Source organism: Rana temporaria, chromosome 6 (assembly GCF_905171775.1).
Source record: "Rana temporaria chromosome 6, aRanTem1.1, whole genome shotgun sequence".
NCBI lineage: Eukaryota > Metazoa > Chordata > Amphibia > Anura > Ranidae > Rana > Rana temporaria.
Window position 1 is genome coordinate 15,250,101 of NC_053494.1, and position 26,644 is coordinate 15,276,744.

General features: G+C 43.0%; 1 protein-coding gene across 1 annotated transcript; it reads left to right on the forward strand.

The window, feature by feature from the left end:
• The first annotated feature begins 414 nt into the window (after positions 1–414).
• LOC120944375 (high choriolytic enzyme 1-like) lies at positions 415–25,754 on the forward strand. The gene is made up of 12 exons (XM_040358430.1): positions 415–474; positions 3,470–3,509; positions 4,513–4,569; positions 7,193–7,345; positions 8,995–9,112; positions 9,900–10,078; positions 11,761–11,845; positions 17,901–18,025; positions 19,942–20,010; positions 21,801–21,919; positions 22,635–22,860; positions 25,675–25,754. Exons 1-12 carry the CDS (start codon positions 415–417, stop codon positions 25,677–25,679), a joined length of 1,236 nt encoding a protein of 411 aa, XP_040214364.1. The 3' UTR covers positions 25,680–25,754.
• The last annotated feature ends 890 nt before the right edge of the window (positions 25,755–26,644 follow it).

Consider the following 26,644-nt stretch of genomic DNA (forward strand, 5'->3'; position numbering starts at 1 on the left):
TTTGATGGGCACAGTGGCTGCGTTTGATTGGCACAGTGGCTGCGTTTGATGGGCACAGTGGCTGCGTTTGTTGTGCACTTTGGCTACAATAGATGGGGTTTTTTTCAGTTTGTTTTCACCCCCCAAAAAATTTTGAGCACCTGCCGCCACAGAGGGAAGGTAGGAAACCTGAAAAGTTGGGAAGCAATGCATAAATGGTGTTTATAATTGTGATAATTGAGAATTCAGTACCTCCCTTGCATAGTGTAACTAATTTGTAATAATAGTGAATGTCAAAGTATAATGAAGGGTGAGGCCAGCAGGATTGGCTAGTGGTGTGTATATATATATATATAGGAGGACATTGGAGGCTAGAGCTAAGGTATTAAACCAGAAGTCCCTCTGAAGGAGTCTCTACAGAGCAGCATTAGGAAAATGAGGACCTTACTACTTCTTGCTGCCATGTGCAGCGTCTGCTTGGCTTTACCTTATAAGGTGAGTATAAAACTCATTCATATCTAATATATGCAATGAAGATGTTTTTTTGTATGTATAGTAGCAATAATACCTAATCTGTAAATATGGTGCTAAATTCTAACAAAGCGTCTTTTATCCATGAAAAGTGGGGTAACTAGTCTTAAATTCACATACAGTAAAACCTTGGTTTGAGAGTAACTTGGTTTGAGAGCGTTTTGCAAGACAAGCAAAATGTTTTAATAAATGTTGCCTTGATATACAAGCGATGTCTTGATATACGAGTAGCGTCATGTCACAACTGAGTATAAAAAAGAAGAGAGGATCCTCTAAGTGTAGCAATATGGTTACATTTAATGAAGGTACAACATTTAGAAACGTATTGCTACACTTAGAGGAGCCTCTCTTCTTTTTTATACCCTGTAATAAAAATGCTTTGATATACAAGTGCTTTGGATTACAAGCATGTTTCTGGAACGGATTATGCTCGCAAACCAAGGTTTTACTGTATATGGTACAGACGTCTCAGTGAATTTGCTTAAAACTGCCAGAGCTGGTGCAATGAGTCAAAAATATCTACTAGCAAAGCAGTTCTTTTACATAACTAGCTTTATAAATGGCTTCTATTGTCCAATGAATTAACTCCAGTGATCTCATCTAATTATTTATTTATCTAATCGATAAAAAAAATCCATAACTTGTTGATCATTTCTACTGTCCAATAAAATTACATCCAGTTTTCTAATGTAATTATCTAATTAATAAAAGACAAAAACTAGCTTATAATTTCCATTAACCACTTGCTTACTGGGCACATAAACCCCCTTTGTGCCCAGGCAAAATTTCAGCTTCCGGCACTGCGTCGCTTTAACTGACATTTGCACGGTCGTGCGACGTGGCTCCCAAACAAAATTGACGTCCTTTTTTCCCCACAAATAGAGCTTTATTTTGGTGGTATTTGATCACCTCTGCGGTTTTTATTTTTTTGCGCTATAAACAAAAAAAGAGCGACAATTTAAAAAAAATATATATATTTTTTACTTGTTGCTATAATAAATATCCCAATTGTTTTTTTAAAAAAACAATTTTTTTTCTCAGTTAAGGCCGATACGTATTTTTCTACGTATTTTTGTAAAAAAAAAAAAAATCGCAATAAGCGACTAGTTTGCGCAAAAGTTATAGCGCCTACAAAATAGGGGACAGAATTATGATTTTTTTTATTTATTTATTTATTTTTTTACTAGTAATGGCGGCGATCTGCGTTTTTTACAAGTCTCTTACAACGGCGTAAGAGACTTACGTCAGTCGTATCTTAGCCAAATTTCGGTGTATCTTGCTTTCTGAATACAGAAAGAAGATACGCCGGCGCATCCTAGAATTTACGCCAATGTAAATTCTTTCTGAATCCGGGCCTTTGTAATTAAATTAGTCCCGACTAGTAGCTAAAGACTAAAAAAAAACAACAGACAAGACTGTCGAAACTGATATTAAAAACAAAATGTTGGTCTAAATTCAGTGGAATTTAGTAGAGTCATTTAGACAAGTCTTTCACCAGTATTCATGAACTTGTCAAGAGTTGTGGTATCCAGTGTTAATTTTGGCAGCAAATTTCGATTTAGTTTTAATCTTATGCGTACACACGACTGTTATTCATGTCATGAAAAAAAACGACTTTTTTCTCGTCGCGATTCTTGTCAAGCCTGCCTTGCACACACACGATCGTGAAAAAAAATGCTCTAGCAAAGCACGGTGGCGTACAACGGCACTATAAAGGGGAAGTTCCATTCGAATGGCGCCACCCTTTGGGCTGCTTATGCTAATTTCCCGTCTCATAACTTGCTTCTGAGCATGCGCATTTTTTTCCCTGCTCGTTAAAGCGTACACACGAGCGTTTTTCACGACGTGAAAAACGACGAGAAAAAAATAGAGCAGGCTTTACATTTTTAACGGACATTTTTCTCGACGAGAAAAATGCTCTGGAGCCTACACACGACCGTTTTCCACGACCAATTTTAAAAATTGAATTTTTCTCGTCGTGTGTATGCGGCATTAGTCTTAGGCCCCATACACACAATAGAATCCATCCGCTGAAAAATCCCAGCGAATGGGTTTCAGCGGATAGATCCTATGGTGTGTACACTCCAGCGGATCTGTTTCCGCGGATATTTATCCCCTGGTCTGTATAGACTCACCGGATCCATCCGTCCGAAGGGATCCCCCGCATGCGTCGCAATGATTCGACGCATGCGTGGAATTCCTTATATGACAGCGTCGCGCACGTCGCCGCGTCATAATCGCGGCGACGGTGCGACACGTCATCGCCAGAGGATTTCGGCGCGGATTTCGATTCGATGGTGAATACACTCCATCGCATGGAAATCCGCGGAAATCCTCGGAAATCCTCGAGAGAAACCGATGAGGCTTTGCGTCGTAATTTGGAGCATGCGAACTGGGATACGTCCACGGACGGCGCATGCGCCGTTAGTAAAAAACGTCATTTACGTGGGGTCACCATTCATTAACATACAACACGCCCACTGCCTGGATAATTTGTATTACGCAGGCTTACGCCGGACCACATACGCTACGCCGCCGTAACTTAGGGCGCAGGTTCTTTCTGAATACAGAACCTGCCTCACTAAGTTACGGCGGCGTAGCGTATCTGAGATACGCTACGCCCGCACAAATTTATGCTGGGCTTTCTGAATCCGGGCCAAAGTTTTCTATCCTACGTGAATAATCCCCATGCTGGGTAGGTAGAAAGCACCATAATGGAAGAAATGTCATCTTTGTTGTGCCAATATGAACAGCAAGCATGATTATTATTTAGTAATATTGATATTTAAACATTTATGAAAATTTGAAAATAGAAATATAGTGGAAGGTTTTGCCAAAAGCAGCCAATCGGCTCCTATGATTCTGTAATCCGTACTAGACAAATTGATACATAAGGTGTTGCTTATTGTCCTCCCAACATCCACCATTGTTAATGAAATTGTATGTCTATTTTTTTCAGAAATTACAAAAAACGAAGTTGGAGAAAACGGAGACACAAGGTAAGTTCGGCCATACGTAATGCCGGCCATACACAGTTCGAATTTCATACGAAAATCGCATCATTAGTGGGCTGCAGCAACAGCCGATTTTTTTGTGCAGCAATCAAATTTAGGGAATCAGAAATGTTGGAAATGTTTTGAAAGACAAACGATTTTCTAATCAATGGTGGGAGAATCGTGCGAGAAATGTAATAGAAAAAGGAATGCGCATGTGCAAGAAAAGAAAATTCCCAGGGGAAAAAAAGATTCCGGGCCACAAATTTTTTTTTCTGCAGCATCATGAGGTGAAATTGAAGGCTTGGTCAGCCGGATTTCGAAAATCAATGGTGGTGTCATCGGACCACAAAAAAAAACAAATTTTCTGATTTTGAAAAGAGGCTTTAGGCCTCGTACACACGATGGGTTAACCAGAGGACAACGGTCTGATGGACCGTTTTCATCGGTCCAAACCGATCGTGTGTGGGCCCCATCGCTTATTTAACCATTGGTTAAAAAAAAAGCCAACTTTCTTTAAATTTAGCCTATGGATTCCTAACTGATGGGAAAAAAACGATCGTTAGTAGGCACAACCATCGGTTAAAAATCCACGCATGCTCAGAATCAAGTCGACGCATGCTTGGAAGCATTGAACTTCGTTTTTTTCAGCCGTTGTGTTTTACGTCACCGCGTTCTGACACGATCGTTTTTTTAACTGATGGTGTGTAGGCACGACGGACCATCAGTCAGCTTCATCGGTTAACCGATGACAACGGTCCATCAGAGGGAGGGGTGATGACGTCAGCGCGCACCGCCGCCGGGTGTACCAAGATGGCTGACCGCTCCGGAGCTAAGGCCGCGGCGGCAGTGCGCTCCGCGGATCGTATTCTGTGCCGATCCGAACAGGTCGGCCCGTTCGGATCACGGATCGGTCACGATCCGTTGCACCCCTAGTATATATATATACTGTATAATAGTAACATTATAACCCATGTAAGCTTTACACTGTATTTCTCTTCTTTTTCAGGTGCCACAACAGACGATAGAACTGTGACTGATCTGATTTATGAAGCCAATAATAAAGGTAAGGTTTTGAGCTAAAATGCATTCCAGTCCTATATAACAAAGTATATGTTAATCTTAAAGTCACTAAATCCTTATCATACAAAACTATGAATAAATGGATTATTATACGCTGGTCATACAGAGGCACTATGAGATTTGTTTTCTGTATTCTGCAAAAAATCTGGTTGATCCTGCTGCTCTCTCTATCTCCACCCCTTGTCCATGTTCCCAATTCAGCTAGGGATTTTGAAGAGTAGTGTTGGCAGCTCTGCACATGCTCTGTTTTCAGTGAGTTTCTATGATTAGTATATCCTCTCTATCACATCTGAGCAGCCCTTATGACTATAGAGCAGTGATGGTGAACCTTGGCACCCCAGATGTTTTGGAACTAAATTTCCCATGATGCTCATGAACTCTGCAGTGTAGTTGAGCATCATGAGAAATGTAGTTCCAAAACATCTGGGGTGTCGAGGTTTGGCATCACTGCTATAGAGTTACACAGGTGGGTGTATAAACAGTGGTAAATGACAGTCCACTCCCTCCCTCCTCCTCCATGCCCACTAAACACAAGCGCTGTCACTCTTTGAATGAGAATTGCGCGGTCATGCAACACTGTCCCCAATTTTTTCCCCACAAATAGAGTTTTCTATTGGTGGTATTTGATCACCTCTACGGTTTTTATTTCTTGCACTATAAACAAAAATAGAGTGACAAGTTTGAAAAAAAAAACAATATTTGTTACTTTTTGCTATAATACATACCGTATTTATCGGCGTATAACGCGCGCCGGGGGAATAACGCGCACCCCAATTTCAGAGGGAAGTTTCAGGAAAATAACTTTGTTTTTAATTTTGTGTTTAGTGTGCCTAAATGCAGCCTATGTGCCCAGCTCCAGTCTATGTGCCCCTAAGTTTTATTTGCCTAGATGCAGCCTATGTGCCCATTTGCAGCCTCACCTTCTCTCGTGGAGTGAGGGAATCACCGAGCCATCATCTCCTGTTCATCCTGTTCATTCGGCGGCAGTCACATACACAGTCCCGCCTCCGCTATCGGCATTGGACCAGCTCCTGTGATTGATAGAACACTTGTCCAATGCCGGTGGCGGAAGCGGGACTGTGTGTGACGTTAGAGCCGAGTAAACAGGAGAGACGGCTCGTGGATTCCGGCGGCGCTAGGTACACTATCGGCGTTGATCGCGCACCTGTGATTTTCCCCCTATTTTCAGGGAGGAAAAGTGAGCGTTATACGCCGATTAAATACGGTATTCAAATTTGTATTTATTTTTTTCAACAATTTTTTTCCTCAGTTTATGTCGATATGTATTCTTCTACACATTTTTGGTAAAAAAAATTGCAACAAGCATATATTGATTGGTTTGCGCAAAAGTTATAGCGTCTACAAAATAGGGGATAGATTAATGGCGGCGATCTGCGATTTTTATCGTGACTGCGATATTGCAGCGGGCATTTCAGACACTTTTGACACTATTTTTGGACCATTCACATTTATACAGTAATCAGTGCTATATAAATGCACTGATTACTGTATAAATGTGACTGGCAGGGAAGGGGTCATGTATTGCTGTTCGTCTCCCTCTGTTTACCTTTATCACTGAAAGTGGAAAAAAAAAAAACACTAATTTTGTGTTGTCCCCAGAAAAGGACTAGAGTGAAAATCTTCCAATATGGACCCTAGTTCTGATGACTCTAGGGAGGAGTATGGAGGCTACCAATGGAAACCCTTAAGGCCCAGATCCACAAAGATCTGCCTATCTTTAGGCAGGCGTAGCGTATCTCAGATACACTACGCCGCCGTAACTTACATCGTACTTTCCTTATCCAGAAAGAATTTGCGCCGTAAGTTACGGTGGGGTAGTGTAAATGTGTCGGCGTAAGGGCGCGCAATTCAAATGACTAACATGTGGGCGTGTTTTATGTTAATTCAACTTGACCCCACGTAAATGACGTTTTTTTTTTTAACGGCGCATGTGCCGTCCGTGGGGGTATCCCAGTGCGCATGCTCGAAATCACGTCGCAAATAGTCTTGCCTTCGACGTGAACGTAATTTACGCAAAGCCCTATTCGCGAACGTTTTACGCAAACAACGTAAACGACGGAAAATTCAACGCTGTCCCGACGTCCATACTTAACATTGCGTACGCCTCGTAGACCCAGGGATAACGTTACGCCGAAAAAAGCCTTACGTAAACGACGTAAAAAAATGCGGACGTACGTTTGAGGATCGGCGTATCTAGCTAATTTGCATACTCTACGCGGAAATCAACGGAAGTGCCACCTAGCGGCCAGCGTAAATATGCACCTAAGATCCGACGGCGTACTAAGACGTACGTCAGTCGGATCGAGCCCACATTCAGTCGTATCTTGTTTTGTGGATACAAAACAAAGATACGACGGGGCATCGTAGAACTTACGCGGCGTATCAATAGATACGCCGGCGTAAGTTCTTTGTGGATCTGGGCCTATGTGTTTTTTTTTTTTGTTTTTTACATTATAACCCTAAAAAAGACCCTTTAGTGTACATGTATATATGAATGTGATAACTTGATATTTTGGGGGCAGCATTTCGGATCAGATGACACAATCCTGCTTCCTTTAACAAACGCTGTATATTTATTCTTTTAGGACCAATAGTCTTTGGGGAATATGTCGTTGTGGATTTGGACATCGCTTACAGTAATAAAAGGACTGGTAATGGATGCCCCAAGGACATCTGCCTGTGGGGAAAATCCTACGATGGAAAAGTTTATATTCCATACGTTATATCCAGCGACTATAGTAAGTACTTTTTTTCTATCCATGTTGAACTGGAATTTTGTCAACAGACCTTCATGGGTGATGATTTGGCAATGTTCATTATCTTACTGATTGAGAACAAACTTTTTAATGACCGATCCACTTTTAAAAAGTATTGCATAATGCATAAAATGGCAGTCTTACAGAGAAGAATACAACTCTATCAACTTGGTGGTTAATTTCTGGGCTCTGTAATGGAACATCAGACATCCATTTCTGGGCTCTGTAATGGGAACATCAGACATCCATTTCTGGGCTCTGTAATGGGAACATCAGACATCCATTTCTGGGCTCTGTAATGGGAACTTCAGACTTCCATTTCTGGGCTCTGTAATGGGAACATCAGACATCCATTTCTGGTTTCTGTAATGGGAACATCACACATCCATTTCTGGGCACTGTAATGGGAACATCAGACATCCATTTTTGGGCTCTGTAATGGGAACATCAGACATCAATTTCTGGGCTCTGTAATGGGAACTTCAGACTTCCATTTCTGGGCTCTGTAATGGGAACATCAGACATCCATTTCTGGGCACTGTAATGGGAACATCAGACATCCATTTCTGGGCACTGTAATGGGAACATCAGACATCCATTTCTGGGCTCTGTAATGGGAACATCAGACATCCATTTCTGGGCTTTGTAATGGGAACATCAGACATCCATTTCTGGGCTCTGTAATGGGAACATCAGACATCCATTTCTGGGCACTGTAATGGGAACATCAGACATCCATTTCTGGGCTCTGTAATGGGAACATCAGACATCCATTTCTGGACTCTGTAATGCAGTGATGGGGAACCTCGGCCCTCCAGATGTTTTGGAACTACATTTCCCATGATCCTCTTGCACTCTGCAGTGTAGTTGAGCATCATGGGAAATGTAGTTCCAAAACATCTGGAGGGCCAAGGTTCCCCATCACTGCTGTAATGGGAACATCAGACATCCATTTCTGGACTCTGTAATGGGAACATCAGACATCCATTTCTGGTTTCTGTAATGGGAACATCAGACATCCATTTCTGGGCTCTGTAATGGGAACATCAGACATCAATTTCTGGGCTCTGTAATGGGAACATCACACATTCATTTCTGGGCTCTGTAATGGGAACATTACACATTCATTTCTGGGTTCTTGCAATCAATGCAGATCTTGCAATCAATGCAGCCCTTCTTTTACAAGACCCTTTAAATATCCCACTCACAGGATCAGCTTTGACCAACACTCAGCATAGGTTTGTGTTTGGTGGGGTAGCCTCCCAATGTGTGCACACATTTAGGTTGATGGTTAACGTGTTTGCAAGCTGTCTCATGGAGTGTGTAGACCAATGTGTCAAAGCTGATTCAGTTAGTGGGATATCTGAAGGGTCACTTTAAAAGGGTGAATCTATGGCACAGTGATGCACGGTTGCTAGATCTCAAATCTGATAGTTAACCAGCTTGGCTGACCAGTCCAAAGTGAACCAAAAAAGTCCTTCCTTTATGATACTGCAAAGTGAAAAATACATAAAGCTATTACTTCCATTTATTTTATTTATTTATTTTGCTATTACTTCCATTTAAATAAATGTACACTGAGAAAAGAATAAAGTCTGTTTTAGTTATATATTCATCTATATCTTCTACAGGTGACTCTGAATCACAAGTAATACAGTCTGCAATGAAGGACATTGAAAGCCTCACATGTATCCGTTATATCAAGCAGACATCAGAGGTCGATTACCTTAGCTATCAACCTAAGGTTGGGTAAGTAATGAAAAATGTGTCCAAATATGCCCATGCAGGGCAAAACAACATTTTAATAGCAGTTCTTTCCATTGAATGAACGTATGATTGATGAGCTTCCCTGTTGTTCTATTCATCCCCTTGGAGTGAGGTCAAGTGGTGTATCCTCCATGTGTGTGGGGGAAACACAGGCCTCAAGGGAAGTGAGGCCCACTGTGCCCTCACACATTGCACAACAAGTGTGGGAAAACAGTTAAGGTCCGCCTTTTGTGCTGTAACTGTGTTGAGATCTGTTACTTACTACTAACCTCTGTACTCTGTCACTATTGACCCCTGAACTCTGTAGTAAGTGATATAGAGTTCCGTGTTCAGTAGTAAGTGGTGAAAAGTTCAGGAGTAAGTGAAGCAGCATTCAGGGGTCAGGCGTAAGAGATGCAGAGTTATGGAGTCAGTAGTAGGTGACAACGTTTGGAGGTCAGTACTGAGCACCACTGACCTCTGAACATGTGCCCCAATGTCTAATGTTGGCCACTGGCCCATCCATTGTACAGATACTGTGCGATAAATTCCCTGTTCAGCACTGCCTCATTCAATACCATGTAAGTTAATTCAGACTCACCTCTTTAAGCAACTCCCAATATTTAGTGCATAATGAAGTCTCCCACTTTTTACACTAGTTTCCAGGCATGGGGAATTGTCAAAAATTAGCCCTTGAGTGGGGTCTAATATGTATTCATTATATTGAGATTGTATTCCAGCTCACTGCCATCCTCTAGGTTTCAGACTACAGCTGCATATTTTTTTTCAGATGCTGGTCTACGGTTGGAAAAATCGGAGGTCAACAGACTGTCTCTTTGGATTCATCAGGCTGTGTATCGAAAGGAATCGCCATCCACGAATCCCTACATGCCCTAGGTCTCCACCATGAGCATATGAGGAACGACAGAGACGGCTATGTGAATGTCCTGTGGAATAACATCCAAGACGGTATGTAAATACAGCCATCTTGCGGGATTTTAAGCTGAAGCACTGAAGCCATTGGATCAGTATGGCCCAAATAACAGATTGCCTTTATTGAGGTCCACTGTTGGAATCTCTACATGCAACCAATGAACACTTTAGTTAACTTTCTAGAACTAATTTGTGTCACATTACAAAATTTAGAACATCACACTCTGAAAATGTTGTGTCTGGGCCTGCCTTATCCATTAGATATCCTGCTGACAGGCTTCCTTTTAAGGCTGACCACATATCTGATGGAACAGTGATGGCGAACCTTAACACCCCAGATGTTTTGGAACTACATTTCCCATGATGCTCAAATACACTACAGAGTGCATGAGCATCATGGGAAATCTAGTTCCAAAACATCTGGGGTGCCAAGGTTCCCCATCACTGGTCTAGACACTTGACCCATTTCTGCTGAAGGTTAGGATCAATTCTGATTGGCTTATCCTCGACTTCAGGAGAGATCAGGTGATCTTAGTTTCTTTAAGGCCCCGTACACACGACCAAACATGTATGCTGAAACTGGTCCGCGGGCCAGTTTCAGCATACATGTTCGGTCGTGTGTAGGCGCGAGCGGGCCGAATTCTAGCAAACATTTGCCCGCCGGGCCTTTTTCCAGCAGGCAAATATTCCTGGACGTGTTTTAAAACCGTCTGCTGGAATCCTGCCCGCTCGGACATGTACGGTCGTCAGTACAGACCTACCGTACATGTCCGAGCGCCCGCCGTCCCTCGCATGCGTCGAATGACTTTGACGCATGCGTGGAAGCCTTTAAATGGCAGGCCCGCCCACGTCTCCGCGTCATCGTCGAGTCATCGTCGCAGCGACGACGCGGACACGCCCCGCGTATTGTTTACGCGCGGACTTCTGTACGATGGTTAGTACAACCATCGTACAGAAGCCCTCTGGCAGGCATGTACGGTGAAAACGGTCCGACGGACCGGTTTCACCGTACATGTTTGCTCGTGTGTACCGGGCCTAATATTCTCATTCTCTCTGGAATGGCAGAACCAAAACACAACTGAAATGTTCATCGGGACTGACTTAGCTCCCAACTGTCCCTGATTTGGAGGGACTGTCCCCGATTTGGAGCAATGTCCCTCTGTCCCTCATTCCTCCTCATTTGTTCCTCATTTTGGTCTGATCTATATGTTGTATACAAAATGCACTTTTTATCTATCAAAAAGTGTTTCCCAGTGCTAAACCTTTCATCCAAATTCTAAATTGTTGCATTTGTAAATTCCAAAAGCCAATATAAAGGAATAGTAGTGGTAAAAAGGCACTTGTGGGTTTAACCAATCTTGTTTTTTTTTTGTTGTACAATTCTCCTTTAAGGGGCGTGGCAGGGGGTGTCTCCTATACCTGCATACTTTTGCTGATAGGTGTCCCTCATTCCCATCTCAAAATGTTGGGCGGTATGGACTGAGGATGTCCTTGGGTGATACGTAGAGTCCAGGCATCTGTGTGGAAGGTGCTTAAACCACACAGTGAAATTGATGTAGGTTTGGAGAGTGTGGACCAGACTAAAAAAGTGTCATCTGAAGCGGGACAGTGCTAAAACTAAAAACTCCATTAAAAATAAAAAAGTAGAGAGATTTTTATAACTACTAGAATTGTGTTTTTGTTACTGATGTGAATATCTGTTTTGGCTTTCATTTTAGGCCTTGCGTATGCTTTTAATAAGACTGATACCTACAACATGGATCTCACCAAATACGACTATGGCTCCATCATGCATTATTCCAAGTGAGTCTAGTTTGCTGTAGACTACTTTTACTAGAAGGGTTTATTTATCTTTCAGAGAGCAGCCTAATGAGGCACAGAAGTGTTTATTTTATTTTTTTACACATTATACCAATTTCCTTCTATTAAATTTTTACGTCTGTCTGTGACCTTGTTGGGAGAATTTCACTTCCTCTTTTTATGACAGTAGAGCAAAAAATAAAGAGAGTGGTTGTTAAAGGGGCAGTATTAACCTGACGGCGAGTCTAACCCCTGAAAATTTTACCGATATAGTGTTGATGAGGCTTGTGTTCCCACAGGGAAGATTTTTCATTACATCCTATACAGATACCCAACAATAAGTTAGAAAAAATGTATTCTCTTTTTTTTTTTTATTATTAACATTTTTATTAATTTTTCAACAACACTTCCATTTAACAATATATCACACATCAAAACCAATTATAAAACGGTAAACATCATTATCCATATCATATAGACCCCCCTCCCGAAAAAAAAAAGAGAAGAAAACGATAAAAAAAAAAAAGGGAAATTATCCCCCTCGCCCTCACTTACTCCCCGTGGCTCTCTCCCACCCCCCTAAAAATAATAAATAAATAAATAAAAAAGGGGGAACCCATTATATAAGAAGCTTCTAAAAAGTCATTAACCCCTTTATAACTTATCACTTATCACTCCTATTACCCCGACACCCTTCCCTACAAAAAAATAAAAAATATTGTTTTTCTTTTAAATCTGAGGCATCTAAAAAGCCATAATACCCATTTATAACTTACCCCCCCCCCCCTTTTATATCCCTTTTATCTCCCTTCCCCTCTTCCCTTTCCTGTTACAAAAAAAATAAAGAAAAAATGTATTCAATGGGGATGCAGGTAACACATAACCCACCATTACATTTTTTCCCATAGTCTGTTTTTCTTTAGCACATTTGGAAACGTATGTCTAATACACACGGCCGAATGTCAAGAGGCATTGACCGGTTTAATAAAAACCGTCCGACATTCGGCCCATGTGTATGTCAACCAGTCTGACAGAAGCCGGCCATTTTGCTGGCTTCTGTTGGATAACCAGCAGTCAACCGGCTCCCAATCAATGACTGAGAGTGCAGACTGGAGTGTTCTGGTGGGAGGGCCGTCCCCCTGTCAGACCACAACAGCTCAGTGGGAAAGATCGCTGTACTAACATCAGACTATTAGTAAAGCGGCTCTGACCGGAGCTGTCAGTTTTTATTTTTTTTTACTCAACATGCTGAGTGTGTACCAGTCTCATCTGGAATAGAAAGCAGATCACTCTCTCTGCATCATACTAAGCCAGTAGTTTCTCAACGCCAATCCTCAAGGCGCCTCAACAGGTCATGTTTTCAGGATTTCCCTCAGATGAAATGGCTGTGGTAATTACTAAGGCAGCGAAACTGATCAAATTACCTGGGCAACAAAATGAAGAGCCTGAAAACATGACCTGTTGGGGCACCTTGAGGACTGGGGTTGAGAAACACTGTACTAAGCAGTACTAACGCTTATAATGGACTGCCCATTCCAAAAATAAAAAATGTATCTTACAGTTCTTTCTGTTTGCACTGAGGGAACTAAGCAATGTTCTTAATAAACATAATTGGGATCCTATCTAAATCAGTGGGCCAGAGAATGTGGTACAGGGGATGAAGAATAGGATAGGTCTAACAGCAGCACGCTGTATGTAATGATTGCAGCATGTAAACGTTTTTGGCATACTGCATTAAACTCAAGTTTAATAGCCGTGACCCATACTTTCCTACAGTAAAATATGGGGGCCAGTTGTGCTGAAGTAAGATATGATCTGGTCCTGGTGTGAGGAGGTGAAGAAAAAATGGCCCTGTGTCAGTCGGAAGAAAACTTGCTATGGTGTCAGTTCAAGGCATCAGTGGGATTAAGAAAAAGACTGTATCTAGATTCTGTGGGATTTATTGAACAAGGGGGCTCTGGGTGGCCGTAGGGAGATCTGATGCATTCTTAAGCCTTGTACACATGATATGATTGTTGGCAGGGGATTGTCTGTTAACAGACTGTTGTCCTAAAATCTGACCGTTAGTACGCTCCTTTTGACAATTGTTGTCCAACTTTCGGCCAACAAATGTTGGATGACAAACTAGACAAATTTTCGGCAGACAACGGTCTGTTTGATTTTCGTATAGTCAGTAGACAAATTCGTCACACAAAAGTCGAAAGTACAAAAACACACATGCTCAGAATCAATGCTCACTAAACATGAAATTAGCAGAAGGGGCTTAAAGGGTGGTGCTCAAATGCTGAAATTCCTCGTAGCACGTCACTACGTTCGTGTTTGTGGCACGGCAATTGTGTACCGTTAGTATGTAAGACAAGATCCTGGCACATGCCCTTTTGACAAAAAAAGACACTTGGTTGACCAACAAACATACCGTGTGTACGAGGCTTTAGGCCTCGTACACACGATAGGTTAAACAGAGGACAACGGTCTGATGGACCGTTTTCATCGGTCAAAACCGATCGTGTGTGGACCCCATAGGTTATTTAACCATCGGTTAAAAAAAAGCCAACTTGCTTTAAATTAACCAATGGATTCCTAACCGATAGGTCAAAACCGATCGTTAGTAGGCACAACCATCGGTTAAAAATCCACGCATTCTCAGAATCAAGTCGACGCATGCTTGGAAGCATTGAACTTCGTTTTTTTAGCACGTCGTTGTGTTTAACGTCACCGAGTTCTGACACGATCGTTTTTTTAACCGATGGTGTGTAGACGCGACGGACCATCAGTCAGCTTCATCGGTTAACCGATGAAAGCGCTCCATCGGTCCGTTCTCATCGGATGGACTGATCGTGTGTACGCGGCTTAAGAGGTCTGAACTGTGAGTACATCGAGGGAAGTGAAGGAGGTATAAACTTAAAGATCCCCTCTCCCCTTTAAGTCCCAATCACTATGAGCCCACCAAAGAATGAAGATGGCTCCTTTTTCTGTCTCTGGCCATGTGATGTCACATGAAAAGTTGAGACAGGAAGAGAGGTAGTCTGCCATCATACCCCAGTGTTATCTGTATTAAAGGGTCACTAAAGGAATTTTTTTTTCTTATCCTCATTGTTCGTTTTTGCTCTGATGTTGCTGTAATTCATCTCTGTTCTGGACACTTCCTGGTTGTCTGTTTCCTGATGACCACAGTACTGGGAAATTCTAGTTTCATTTTCCAAACCATCACTGCTCTATGGCTCTGTACATGCACAGAGGCAGGATAACATGCAAAAACAAAACTAGATGCAAAAACGAAACTAGAGGTACATTATATGATTGATTTTTATCTATTTTTAATCAATTTTAAAATGAATAAGTTAAATATTATGTATCTATACCCTGTAAACAGTCATTTCAGCAAAAAAAAAAATTTCCTTTACAACTCCTTTAAGGAGGTCTGTTCTCAGTGGGCACCTCCCTTACCGTTCTCTTCCACCCCAAGTAGTCTTCCAATGGACAGAGGTGAGAACAGAATCCTAACTCCAGCAGTTATCCATTCCCTGCTCTGCCTTGCAGGAATGACTCTACGGTCACTCAGTAAACAACTGGAGAACTGATGAAGGGATTTGGCTCATGTATGGAGGCATGAGGTTGCCAACATCTCTGTATCAATTGAAAAAGATGAATACCTCTAAGTGAGGTGAGATTTTTCGGGCAACCAAAAAATGATTGTGACAACTAGGTCATAAAAATATAAATTTTAATACATTAGTTCAAAGCATAAACATTTCATAATCACAACATTATTTAAAAGATGAAAAATTATTTCCAGATTGAGAAAAATTTGTTACTGCTAGAGGATCACCACACACCCCAGGACTAGGCTAAGGGTATAGGTGATCATTTATCCGACGCGTTTCAGATGTCTCAGTAATACATCTTTCTTCAGGGAACAGAAAGCAGTAAGAGTTTCTCCTATAACAAAAGAAGGGTATATAATAACATACATACAAAAAATATATATACCTGTGACCAAAGATTTGTTTTTTGACATTTGCAGCATGTGGAAAACAGAGGGGAGAGATGGAATGCTCAATATGTAAAAGGAAAGGAAATGAAACTCACCCCTTTCCAGACACAGAGCGCCTAGATCATCCCCATGGAGCTTGTATGTGAGCCGCAATCAGGGCGACCAAACCAGATGGTATGCTTAGTGTCCATAACGATCCCCCAATCCAGAGGGCTCCATAACCATGGGGGGGTGGAATAACATTAGTCTCCACAACAGAGTCAGCAGTCATAGAACAATAAGAGGTATCATGGCTGAGGAGAGATTTAGGTAATATGTACAGGGAGGGTATTAGATTCTTCACTAAAAGGTGAGGCTAAAAATAGAAAAATAGAAAAAATCTCCCTAAAGTGTACTTACCACTCCCAGTGCATCAGCTCAAATAAAGATGAACAAACACTCCAGCCATGGAAACCAAACTTGACCAGAAACCAAAATAACCTCCAACTCCAACAGGGGAAAGGAGGAAAGTGAGTGCTGACAGGAACCCCCCTGACTTCCCTTTATACTTACTTTAAGGATGATGGGCCTCAGGTGTGAATGATCCACTCACTCCAAAGAGATCACAGCTGTTCCTTGGATTGAATGGGGTAATTGCTTGTGGGTGGGGCAATGGATAAACATTGGAGGTCAACAAGCGTAATTCCTATCCTCCAAATCCACCGTGTTTGGCATGCAAACAGCGCGCCCACTACTGACGTCAGCGTCAGGTGGCCGAGCTCTAATCAATCAGGGCACAACATCGTGGTCATGCCGCTGGTGACGCACATCCTGTGCGTCACACAGCACATGACCCACAACGTCTAGTGTAGTAACAAAATCCCAAAGGTCATGTGACAACGGCGCACCCAATCAGGTGCACGGGGTGTCAGATGACTGGACAGGAACGCAATGCATACTGTGCGCGTCAAAACGACGCGAATGAAGTGCGCTCAACAGCCGGACAGGGGAGAACAAAGAGGTGTCCGCACAAAAGGAGCGGAAATTACTGCCCACTCAAAAGAGCCGAATAGTCCATGGGTTTAAACGACAACAATAAAATTGCAATTTCGGGACATCATTGGACCAGGGAAGATAAGGAGGTCAAAGGATAAAAGCAGGGCAAATAAAAAAGGACCATTGGAGGAACGCTTCATGAAACGAGGGCGGACTCCTAAAAACAGGGCAAAGATGTTTGCTGTGCCTAAATACTTGAGAACTGGCAGATGAAAAAGGTCTGACAGTTGAAAAAAGGGAGATAAAGTCACCACTGCCGGGTAGAAGAGTGCCCCAAGGGCATGAAATGCCCCTGTGGCGGGCACCAAGGTGCTACTCTGGAGAACTATGCCGGCCCCCATAGAGATAAAAGCCTAGGTAAAAACCCAGAATCTCTGAGTGAAAACCAGGAAGTTCCTAGGTATGTTCATAAAATGGCAACAAAAATGCATTGCACTCGTAGTCTTTACCCCGGAGGAAGGGGAAAAAATCAGGTCACATCCAAAAGAGGAGTCAAAGACACAGCTATTTCCATCAGCAGCACAGCGATAGATCATGGCGCTCACCTGCTTCAATCCAGCATCTCTAGCTGCAGGTATTAAGAGGTAATTCATAGACCCAAAACTACTTGATCATCAAGAATATTTTGTGAACGTTTTTCCACAGATACATTCAACATACCTTTAGCTTCCAATGTTCTTTATGTGACAATTCAACATATACGTTTAAAATCTAAAGCCCATGACTGTTGGCTGATGAATTTTAAATGCTTTTAAACTTTTCTAAATCATTCCAATTAAAAAAAATTGGAAGTGGAGCGACGACCTGAATGTCTCTCTGTAGAAAAAACATTCACAAAATATACTTGGTGATCAAGCAGTTTTGGGACTATGAATTACTTCATAATACCCACAGCTAGAGAGGTAAGTAAAAGATTGTTTTAAGGCATTTTTACTGTTTAGGATTGTTACTATTGTGTAAAATAAATAGTTGAATGTCTACAGCCGGACATTTTAAACTTGGCACTCATTACCGGTTTTCTCCTCACAGGTATAGCTTCAGCAAAAATGGCATGCCTACACTGCAAGGCATTCCCGACAACAGAGTCAGTTTTGGACAGAGGTTTGGCCTGAGTGATTTGGACATCACAAAAATCAATTCCCTGTACAGCTGCTGTAAGTTTTTGTGAAATCGTATACTAGAAGGATGCTTTTTTTAATTTAATTTTTTACACAAACAGTTTAGATCAAGGGGGAACGTTTAGTACCCTTAGTGACCAATCTCACCCCACCTTGCACTAGCCTGATTCTGATTAGCTTCTATGGGGTACTGTTCTTTTTCCTTAGCGTTTTCCTCCTAGGAATGTTTTTCAGCTGGCATTCCAGGAAGATGCAAACCTGTTAAATAAATACAGTACTTGTTTAGTTAGTCCATGGGTGCTCAACCATGCCTTGTTTCCACTGAACGGAACAGTTCGGGTCGATACAGTTTGGAACAGTTAGAATGGTCCGGTCTATTCTGGTGAGCGTTTCCACTGCAAGTCGGACCATTAGGGGCCATACAAGGTTTAGAAAAAATACCTAGCGTGTCCACCAATCAGTGGAATGTATTGTAGCTCCGCCCTAACCGAACCATTCCATTTACTATGGCCCCACATCTGAAGCAGGACCCAGAAGGGTCTGGTACGGTTCGGTTTAATGGCACACTTTCATAATGGAAACACCCAAAATAGCGTACCGTACCGAACCGATCCGCTCAGTGGAAACGAGGCACTAGTGGCCCAATAGCTGTTGCAAAATTACAAGTTCCATCATGCCTCTGCCTTTGGGAGTCATGCTTGTACCTGTCAGCCTTGCAATGACACATGGGATTTGCAGTTTTGTGATAGTTGGAGGGCCACAGGTTGAGCACCCATGACATATACTATTTGACAGTTACACTACTGATAGCTGGTAGCATATGCTTGTATATTGTAATATGCATCCTGGCAAAGCCCCAGATTCATAATTATCTGTAAAGCTGAACCCCAGGTGTAAATGAATGCAGATCTGTGTTTATATATAATCAAACGCAAGCAGTACCTAAATCAGGCTTGGTATGTGCCTCTGTCAGGGCCGCCATCAGGGGGGTACAGCCGATACTACTGTAAGGGGCCCTGGGGGCCTGAGGGGCCCGCCTGGGCCAGAAGATGGCAGAACGGGTGAATGGGAGCTGTGTTGTGTACTAGAAACAATCTCTGAGCTTCTGCTGCTCTCTGTGTCACTGAGCTCAAACATCAAGCTCTTTACTGCCACCTTTGGCTACTACGTGCATGTACACCCCTCATGTGAGCTGCCTGTACTGTGATCCTCTGTGTCAGCAACATGTCAGCTTTGTGAGAATGAGGTGGGGCTAATTAGGAAGATTTCCTTCACAAGTAGGGGCTGTGAAGGAAAGGGAGGGGGGCTGTTTGTCCTCAGGGAGGGGCCAGGGCTTGTGTGTTTACAGATTTGTGTATGTGTGGGGCTGACATATTTATACAGGTGGGGGGCTGGCATATATACAGATGGGGGGCTGACATATATACAGGTGTGAGGGGGCGCTGAGTGCATACAGGTGAGGTGGCCGGTGTGTGGATTCGGTGAGATGGCCCGTGGGCAAGCCCTGGGAAATGTTGGTGGTCAGGCTCAGGAGGGGGGGGGGGCCTAGGCCTAAAGCTGTGTAAGGGACCCAAACATTTCTGATGGCTGCCCTGGCCTCTGTACAGGAGATCTCAGAGAGGGAGACAATCAGTTGTGCTGCAGTGCAAGGATTATTTTGAAGGAAGGAGAGCAGAGTGACCAAGATGACAATATCTGTCTACTACTTGACCTTTCAGTGTTGGTAGGACCTGTAAAAGAGTACGGCAACAGAGAAAAAGAGGGGTTCTCCCCTTCCTCAGCCAGGAATACAGGACTCTGCCGTGTGGCAGTATTGTCTCAGATCTCAGATATTGATGAACAGAAATGTATTTGCATTGCATTTCACCTATGTAGTGCTTTGCCATGAGTTCAACTTCAATTAATTATCTTTGAATTGTTTCTGAAATGTGTATTCTGATTTTCACTAACAGCAGATGGCCCGACAAACACCATGACAACTCCAACTCCAACTCCAACTCCAACTACGGTCTTATCCAATGGTAAGGAAGTATAAGGCTTGGTAATGTTTCCTACGTCAAGTCACTAACCTCTTCAAAATCTGATACCTAAGATTTTGATGGGCTGCCCTTAAAGGGGTTGTAAACGTTATTTTTTTAAATAGGTTCCTTTAAGCTAGTGCATTGTTGGTTCACTTACCTTTTCCTTCCATTTCCCTTTCTTTTTTCTTTGTCTGAATTTCTCACTTCCTGTTTCTCCTCAGTAAGCTTGCCCCCATCATCTGGCTGGGGGTTAGTCAGTCAGAACAGCTTACTGAGGAGGAACAGGAAGTTAGAAATTCAGACAAAGAAAACAAAGAAAAAAACAGTTAGGGAAATCGAAGGAAAAGCTAAGTGAACCAACAATGCACTAGCTTAAAGGAACCTATTTTGAAAATAAAAAACAAACCTTTACAACCCCTTTAAGTGTGTGTGTGTGTGTGTGTGTGTGTGTGTGTGTGTATATATATATATATATATATATATATATATATATATATATATATACACACACACAAAACTTTTTTTTTTTTTTTCGGTTGAGAAGGAAAAGGTTAATTTTTTTCTTCTGCCCATGTACAGTACATGTTACTCTGTACTCTAAATTTTTTGATTTGCCATCACTTTTTGTTTTTGTGATAGTGGTCAGTAGGACAAACAGAGGGGTGGACCTTATCAGCGGGGACACAACTGGCAATAAGCTGTCAACATTCCTTACTCTATCCAAAACGAAAAACAAAAATGCTTTAGGCCTCATTCACACGAGGCGGATCTTTTGCCACTAGGGTGACCACGTGTCCTGGGTTGCCCGGGACAGTCCTGCATTTTGCAGGTCTGTCCCGGGCACCTTCATTCCAGATGAATACAGTGTCCCGGAATGAAACTGACACAGTCACCCCCTGGGCCAATCTGATGCCCCCAAAAAAGGCCGCCACATCACTGCTTAACTCACTGACAGTACTTGTCCTGGTCGGGAATGCCTGGAGGAGCACAATCCCCATCCCCTTCTTGTGATTGGAGAAGTCATAATTCCCACCTCTTGTGTCCAATCACTGTGCTGTGATTCGTTACAGCACAAGCTGATTTTTGGGAGGGGGGTGTCTCTGAATGGCAGTTTGGAAATGTGATCCCTCTAGTTGCCACTAGTCCGCCAGCTCAGCGGGAGATCTCTCTGTTGACACTGAGCGGGGAGGGGCTTGTCAAGTGCCGCTGCTTGTCTATGGAGAGATCTGATGAAAACGGACAGCAGGTCCATTTTCATCAGATTTCACCCGATCCGCCAGGATGGATGACGACGTATGGCCATACGTCTGATTTTAGCGGATTGGATCGGATATCAACGGACATGGTCATCGCTGACATCCGACGCTCCATAAACTTGCATTTTGTTCTCCTGGTGGTGGGGGGAGGGGGTTTCGTCCAAACCAGGTGAATGCAGTGAATTTTGCTAGCGGCTATAGCCACTGGTTGTACCCAAGTCGATCAATGTACTGACTTTTGGGGAAAGTGAGAGGGGGGTATTATGCTTTTGTCTCTTGCATAGGAACTTTGGTGAGCTCTGACAATGCTTATGAGGGCTTTGTCATATCACATTTTTTGCGGTTGCAGTTCGACATGGTGCTGGTTATCTCGCTGCATCCTTGGGTTACAGGCTTTTATTACAATACTGCAGGTTTCAATTTTTTTTATAAAAGCATGTGTTGTAGCTTTACCAAGTCTGTAAATCTATGCAGTTGAATATAGAGTCAAATACATAGTATTGCTGTGTTTTACTGAGATGTCTTCTCTTCCAGCTTGTAATGGCATGGTGATGTTGACGGCTCCACAGGGAGTTATCACTTCCCCCAACTTCCCAAACAACTACACCAATAATGCCTACTGTTACTGGAACATCATCACCACCAACTCTCGGGTAAGCATGTGCAATATATCCAAACTTCATGTATGATGGATAATTACCCAAATCTTACATCTACTTTTCCGTATGCGAAATCTTGCCAAAGCAGAATCTCAATATTTTGCTTAATGGGCAATCTACTTCTAATTTATTTTTTATTTTTTGTTCTCTCCTCCTTCTCTCTCTCCCTCAGGTTTTTAATTTCTAAATAGGTTCCTTTAAGCTAGTGCATTGTTGGTTCACTTACCTTTTCCTTTGATTTCCCTTCTAAACTTTTTTTTTCTTTGTCTGAATTTCTCACTTCCTGTTCCTCCTCTGTAAGCTTGCGCCCCATTATCCGAGCCGTTCTGGCTGGGGTTTAGTCAGCGTGCTTACCCCCTCCCTTGGGACTACATGCCTGTGGGGAGATGTCTCCCCACAGGCATGTAGTCCCAAGGGGTCAAGCACGCTAACTAATCCCCCCAACCAGGATGGTTCAGATAATGGGGGCAAGCTTACTGAAGAAACAGGAAGTGAGAAATTCAGACAAAGAAAAAAAAATTTAGAAGGGAAATGGAAGGAAAACAGTAAGTGAACCAACAATGCACTAGCTTAAAGGAACCTATTTAAAAAATAAAAAACGAACCTTTACAACCCCTTTAAGTCTTGTTTTTTTAATTTTGCTTGTCCTTTTGACCCATCTTACCATACAAGACACCTGACATATCAAATTTTCTTCTTCTTATTTCAGTTAAACATCACCTTCACAGATTTTGATATAGATGGTGACATGAACAGCTGTACTTCTGATAGGCTTCAGATCTTCAAAGGAAAGTATTTGTTTGCCGCATACCTGAATCTCTTTTGTGGGCCGACAGTGCCACCTTCCATTATTCTCCAGGGGAATGCCATGCAGGTCATCTTCATCAGTGATTCCGCTGTCTCTAGGAAAGGGTTTAGACTTTTATATCAACCAGGTAAGTTCACTCACATATCTGTCTTTTCTCAGTTATTGTTTAAAATGGCAGTTTTATCGTTTTGATGGTCCAGTTTTGGTATTCTTATCTCAGCTTCAATATGGTCATTTTTATGTGGTGTTTACCTAGGTTAGGGGATCAGGGTTAAGGCCTAAAGAGTGTGTCAACCCAACTTTTTTGTTGATTGGAGGAAGAATTCAAACTCCTGTCAGGCTTTCATTGCTGTTGTGGAATCAATATCGTATCTTGCTGGCAATGTTTTTTCCAGACCAACTATTGTCCCTGAATTGGAAGCCTCAGCCCAAATACTGGTCTTAAACAGCGCTGTATCCTGGCCTAGGCCAACAAGGCCCAGGGCAGCACTTTGCAGGAGGGCAGCACGGAAAGAGTCCCCGCCGGCTAGCACTAGTGTAGCGCCAGTCTTATGGGGTGGACTAGGTTGAGAGGCAAATTAGTCTAGCGCCCCCATAAAGTGGCCGCACTGCTTCCGGTATGCGGACGGCGGCATTCCGCAACTGTGTGAGGAGGGGGGGGGTTCTGCTGCACCATTGGCATGGTTATATCTTCTTAGTCTTCTCCATAAAATTATCAGAAATTTGTGCTTAAAGTAGAACTATAGGCAAGGCTTTTTTTTCCATTTTTGGATAGAGTAAGGGAGGGTTATAGGCCCTGTCAGTTTATTTTTTACCATCCCTGTCCCATTGCAGAGATTTCCCTTCACTTCCTGTCCCATAGCCAAACAGGAATTGAGAGGAAATCTATGCAAATTAAGGAAATCCATTGCCCCGGCCCTCAGAACTAGTGTCCCCACTCGAAAATTTTAGGATGGGTCTTAGACAGGGGAGTGGCCTTGACAGGAAAAGGTGGGTCATATTTAAATTAGGGGGTGCACGATTTTAGTTAGGCCTAGGGCAGCACAAAGCCTAAATACACTTCTGGTCTTAAAGTGTAACTTCACTGAAACAGAAGTTCCGCTCTTTCTCCCAGCGTCAGGTACAATGCAGACAGGAGTTTAGCTAGGGAGCTCTGGGCCAACAGATCCTCAACAGCATCCGCCCCAAGGCTAGGAGGTGTTGGAAAATTGGGCCCTGAAGGCATGCCGCAACTGGTAGTAACGAAACAACATCCAGCCTGGAAGGCCAAACCGGTTTGCTAGATCCTGAAAGGGAAGTAAGGACCCATTAGAGATAACATCCCTCAATAGCTTAACGTCATAACGGGCCCACAACTGCGGATCCGGTATGGATCGAAAGTGCTCTAGGGAAGGGTTTCCCCGCAATGGAACGAAGGAGGACCACCGGCTGGGAGATAGAAAGTGAGGCCTAGCCACTCCCCACACCCTTAACGTAGCCCTAGAGGGGGCTGGCAGGGAGGGGTACGCCGAGGCCCCTCTACACACAAAGTTGCTGAGTTCGGTAAGGGAGCCCACAATCGCCGCCTCAAGGCAGACAGCCACATTGGCCCTGGACTGCTCGAACCACCACCGCACTGTAACCAGTAAAGCCACCCAGTAATACACCAGTAGGTTAGGCAGGGCCAACCCCCCACCAGCCAACAGGCAGCTGAAGAGTCGATCTAGCCAAACGAGGAGATGATCCCCGCCACAGAAAACAGCCAATGCAGCTGTCCAGTTATTTAAAAAAGGAAGGGGAGATCTACACAGGGCAGTTTCTAAAGATATAAGTAAACTTGGGTAAGTATATCATCTTCAAAACGTTAATACGCCCTAAAAGGTTAAGCGGTAAATTGGTCCAACGGGAACAGTGATCCCTAAGGCGTTCAACAACCGAGCGCAGATTAAGGCGGTGGAAGGACTGAAGATCACGAGAGACCCCAATTCCTAGATATGTAAACTCCTCAACCCACTGCAACACGGTCTGGGGGGGCCACGTCTCTAGCTCTCACATCCAGGGGGAACAGGACCGACTTAGTCCAATTGATGCATATCTAAGAGAACTTGCCAAATTCAATAAAAATCTCAAGGGGAGCGGTTAGGGAAGCACCAGCATCATGTAAGTACAGAAGGGTGTCATGCGCGTATAGAGATATCTTCTCTTCCAGAGGGCTGACCCGAAGTCCCTCAATACGGTCTGAGTCCGCAAGGGGTTCCAGGGCCAGAGCAAACAAACTAGGTGACAGGGGGCACCCCTGCCGGGTCTCCCTCCGGAGGAGAAAATAGTCCGACAAGAAATCATTCACCCGGATCCTAGCCCTAGGGGTCCTATAGAGCATACCTAGCCACCTGAGAAATTTAGGCCCTACACCAAACTTCTTCAACACCGCCCATAAATATTCCCATTCTACCGAATCAAAAGCCTGCTCGGCTTCAAGAAAGGCTATGACTCTAGTTGCCCCATTGCTATGGGATGTGGCCAAATTCAGGAATAGACGCCGGCATAAACTCAGTCTGATCCACTTGAACAAGGTCCTCAATCACTTTACCAAGTCTAATAGCCAAAAATTTTGCGAGGAGCTTGGCATCCGCATTAATCAATGAGATAGGCCTATATGAGGCACATTCCTCAGGGTCCTTACCAGGCTTGGGCACCAACACCACCACTGTGTCAGACATCGATTCCGAGAGGGAGTCTAGGTTATAGAATTGCTGTAGCATTGAGGTAAGCCTGGGAGCAAGATGCTCCTGGTAGACCGAGTAGAACTCGATTGGTATCCCAATCCGACCCAGGGGTCTTCCCAGACTGCATGGAGTTTAAGGCCTCCTGCACCTCTTCTAGGGAGATATCTGCATCTAATGTATTACATTTCTCGTCAACTCATTTTATATCTACCTAAAACAAATTTTTTCTCTTGCAGCATAATATCTGAAACCCTGACTTCTTAAAACTCTCCGGACTGATTTTGCCGTACTCTGGAGACAGGAGGTGGATGACAAAGAATGACATGATTTACAATATTTTACAATTTGACGTTTTTAGACAACTGTATATTGGTATATATATGACCAAATTGATTCCCTAAATCGGCAAGTCACAATTTTTTTTAGTACAGGTATTTATATAGCACCACCAATTTACATAATGTACAATCACACGAGTCCCTGACCTCAAAGAGCTTACAATCTAAGGTCCCTATGACACCAGCATACACATACTAGAGGCAATTTTGACGGATCAAACTAACCTACCAGCATGTGAGAGGAAACCCATGCATGCACAGGAAGAACATGCTTCATGCAGATAGTTTCCTGATGGGGATTTAATTTCGGAGACTGTAGTACTTCAGAGCAGAAGGTCTTGGGACCTAACAATACCAGTAATACAGTAATAACAATTGTAATGCAATTAAAGTACAGTTTAACCTCGGATTACAAACATAATCCGTTCCAGGAGTATGCTCGTAATCCAAAGTATTTGCATATCAAAGCGAGTTTTCCCATTGAAGTCAATGGAAACTAAAATAATTTGTTCTGCATTGACTACAATGAGATGCAATACCGAATGCAGCCAGAGGTGGGGGGGGGGCGTCTGAGCACCGAAAACATCCGAAAAGGCCTAAGGACACTTGTTTCTTGTGCCCCCATACCTCAGGCCGAATGAGGTACTGCAGGCCTATTTAGCTTGAATTCTGTTCTTCTTGCATGTCAACACTCGCAAACCGAGTCAGAATTAAAAAAAAAAAGTTGCTTGCAAATCAGAACGCTCTCAAACCAAGTTACTCTTAAACTGAGGTTCCACTGTAGAAGTAAACCCTGGCTTGCTAAAAGTGTGTATCATAAACAGTTGTCATTGTAAAATACTTGTTTTCATCAATAGCTCTCCCAAAT

Bases quoted from the DNA above. Each gene is read 5' to 3' on its own strand.
- LOC120944375 (XM_040358430.1), top strand. From the start codon at position 415: ATGAGGACCTTACTACTTCTTGCTGCCATGTGCAGCGTCTGCTTGGCT. The intron at 11,846-17,900 runs GTGAGTCTAGTT...TTCTCCTCACAG, and splicing joins TCCATCATGCATTATTCCAA to GTATAGCTTCAGCAAAAATG. The intron at 18,026-19,941 runs GTAAGTTTTTGT...TTTCACTAACAG, and splicing joins CAATTCCCTGTACAGCTGCT to CAGATGGCCCGACAAACACC.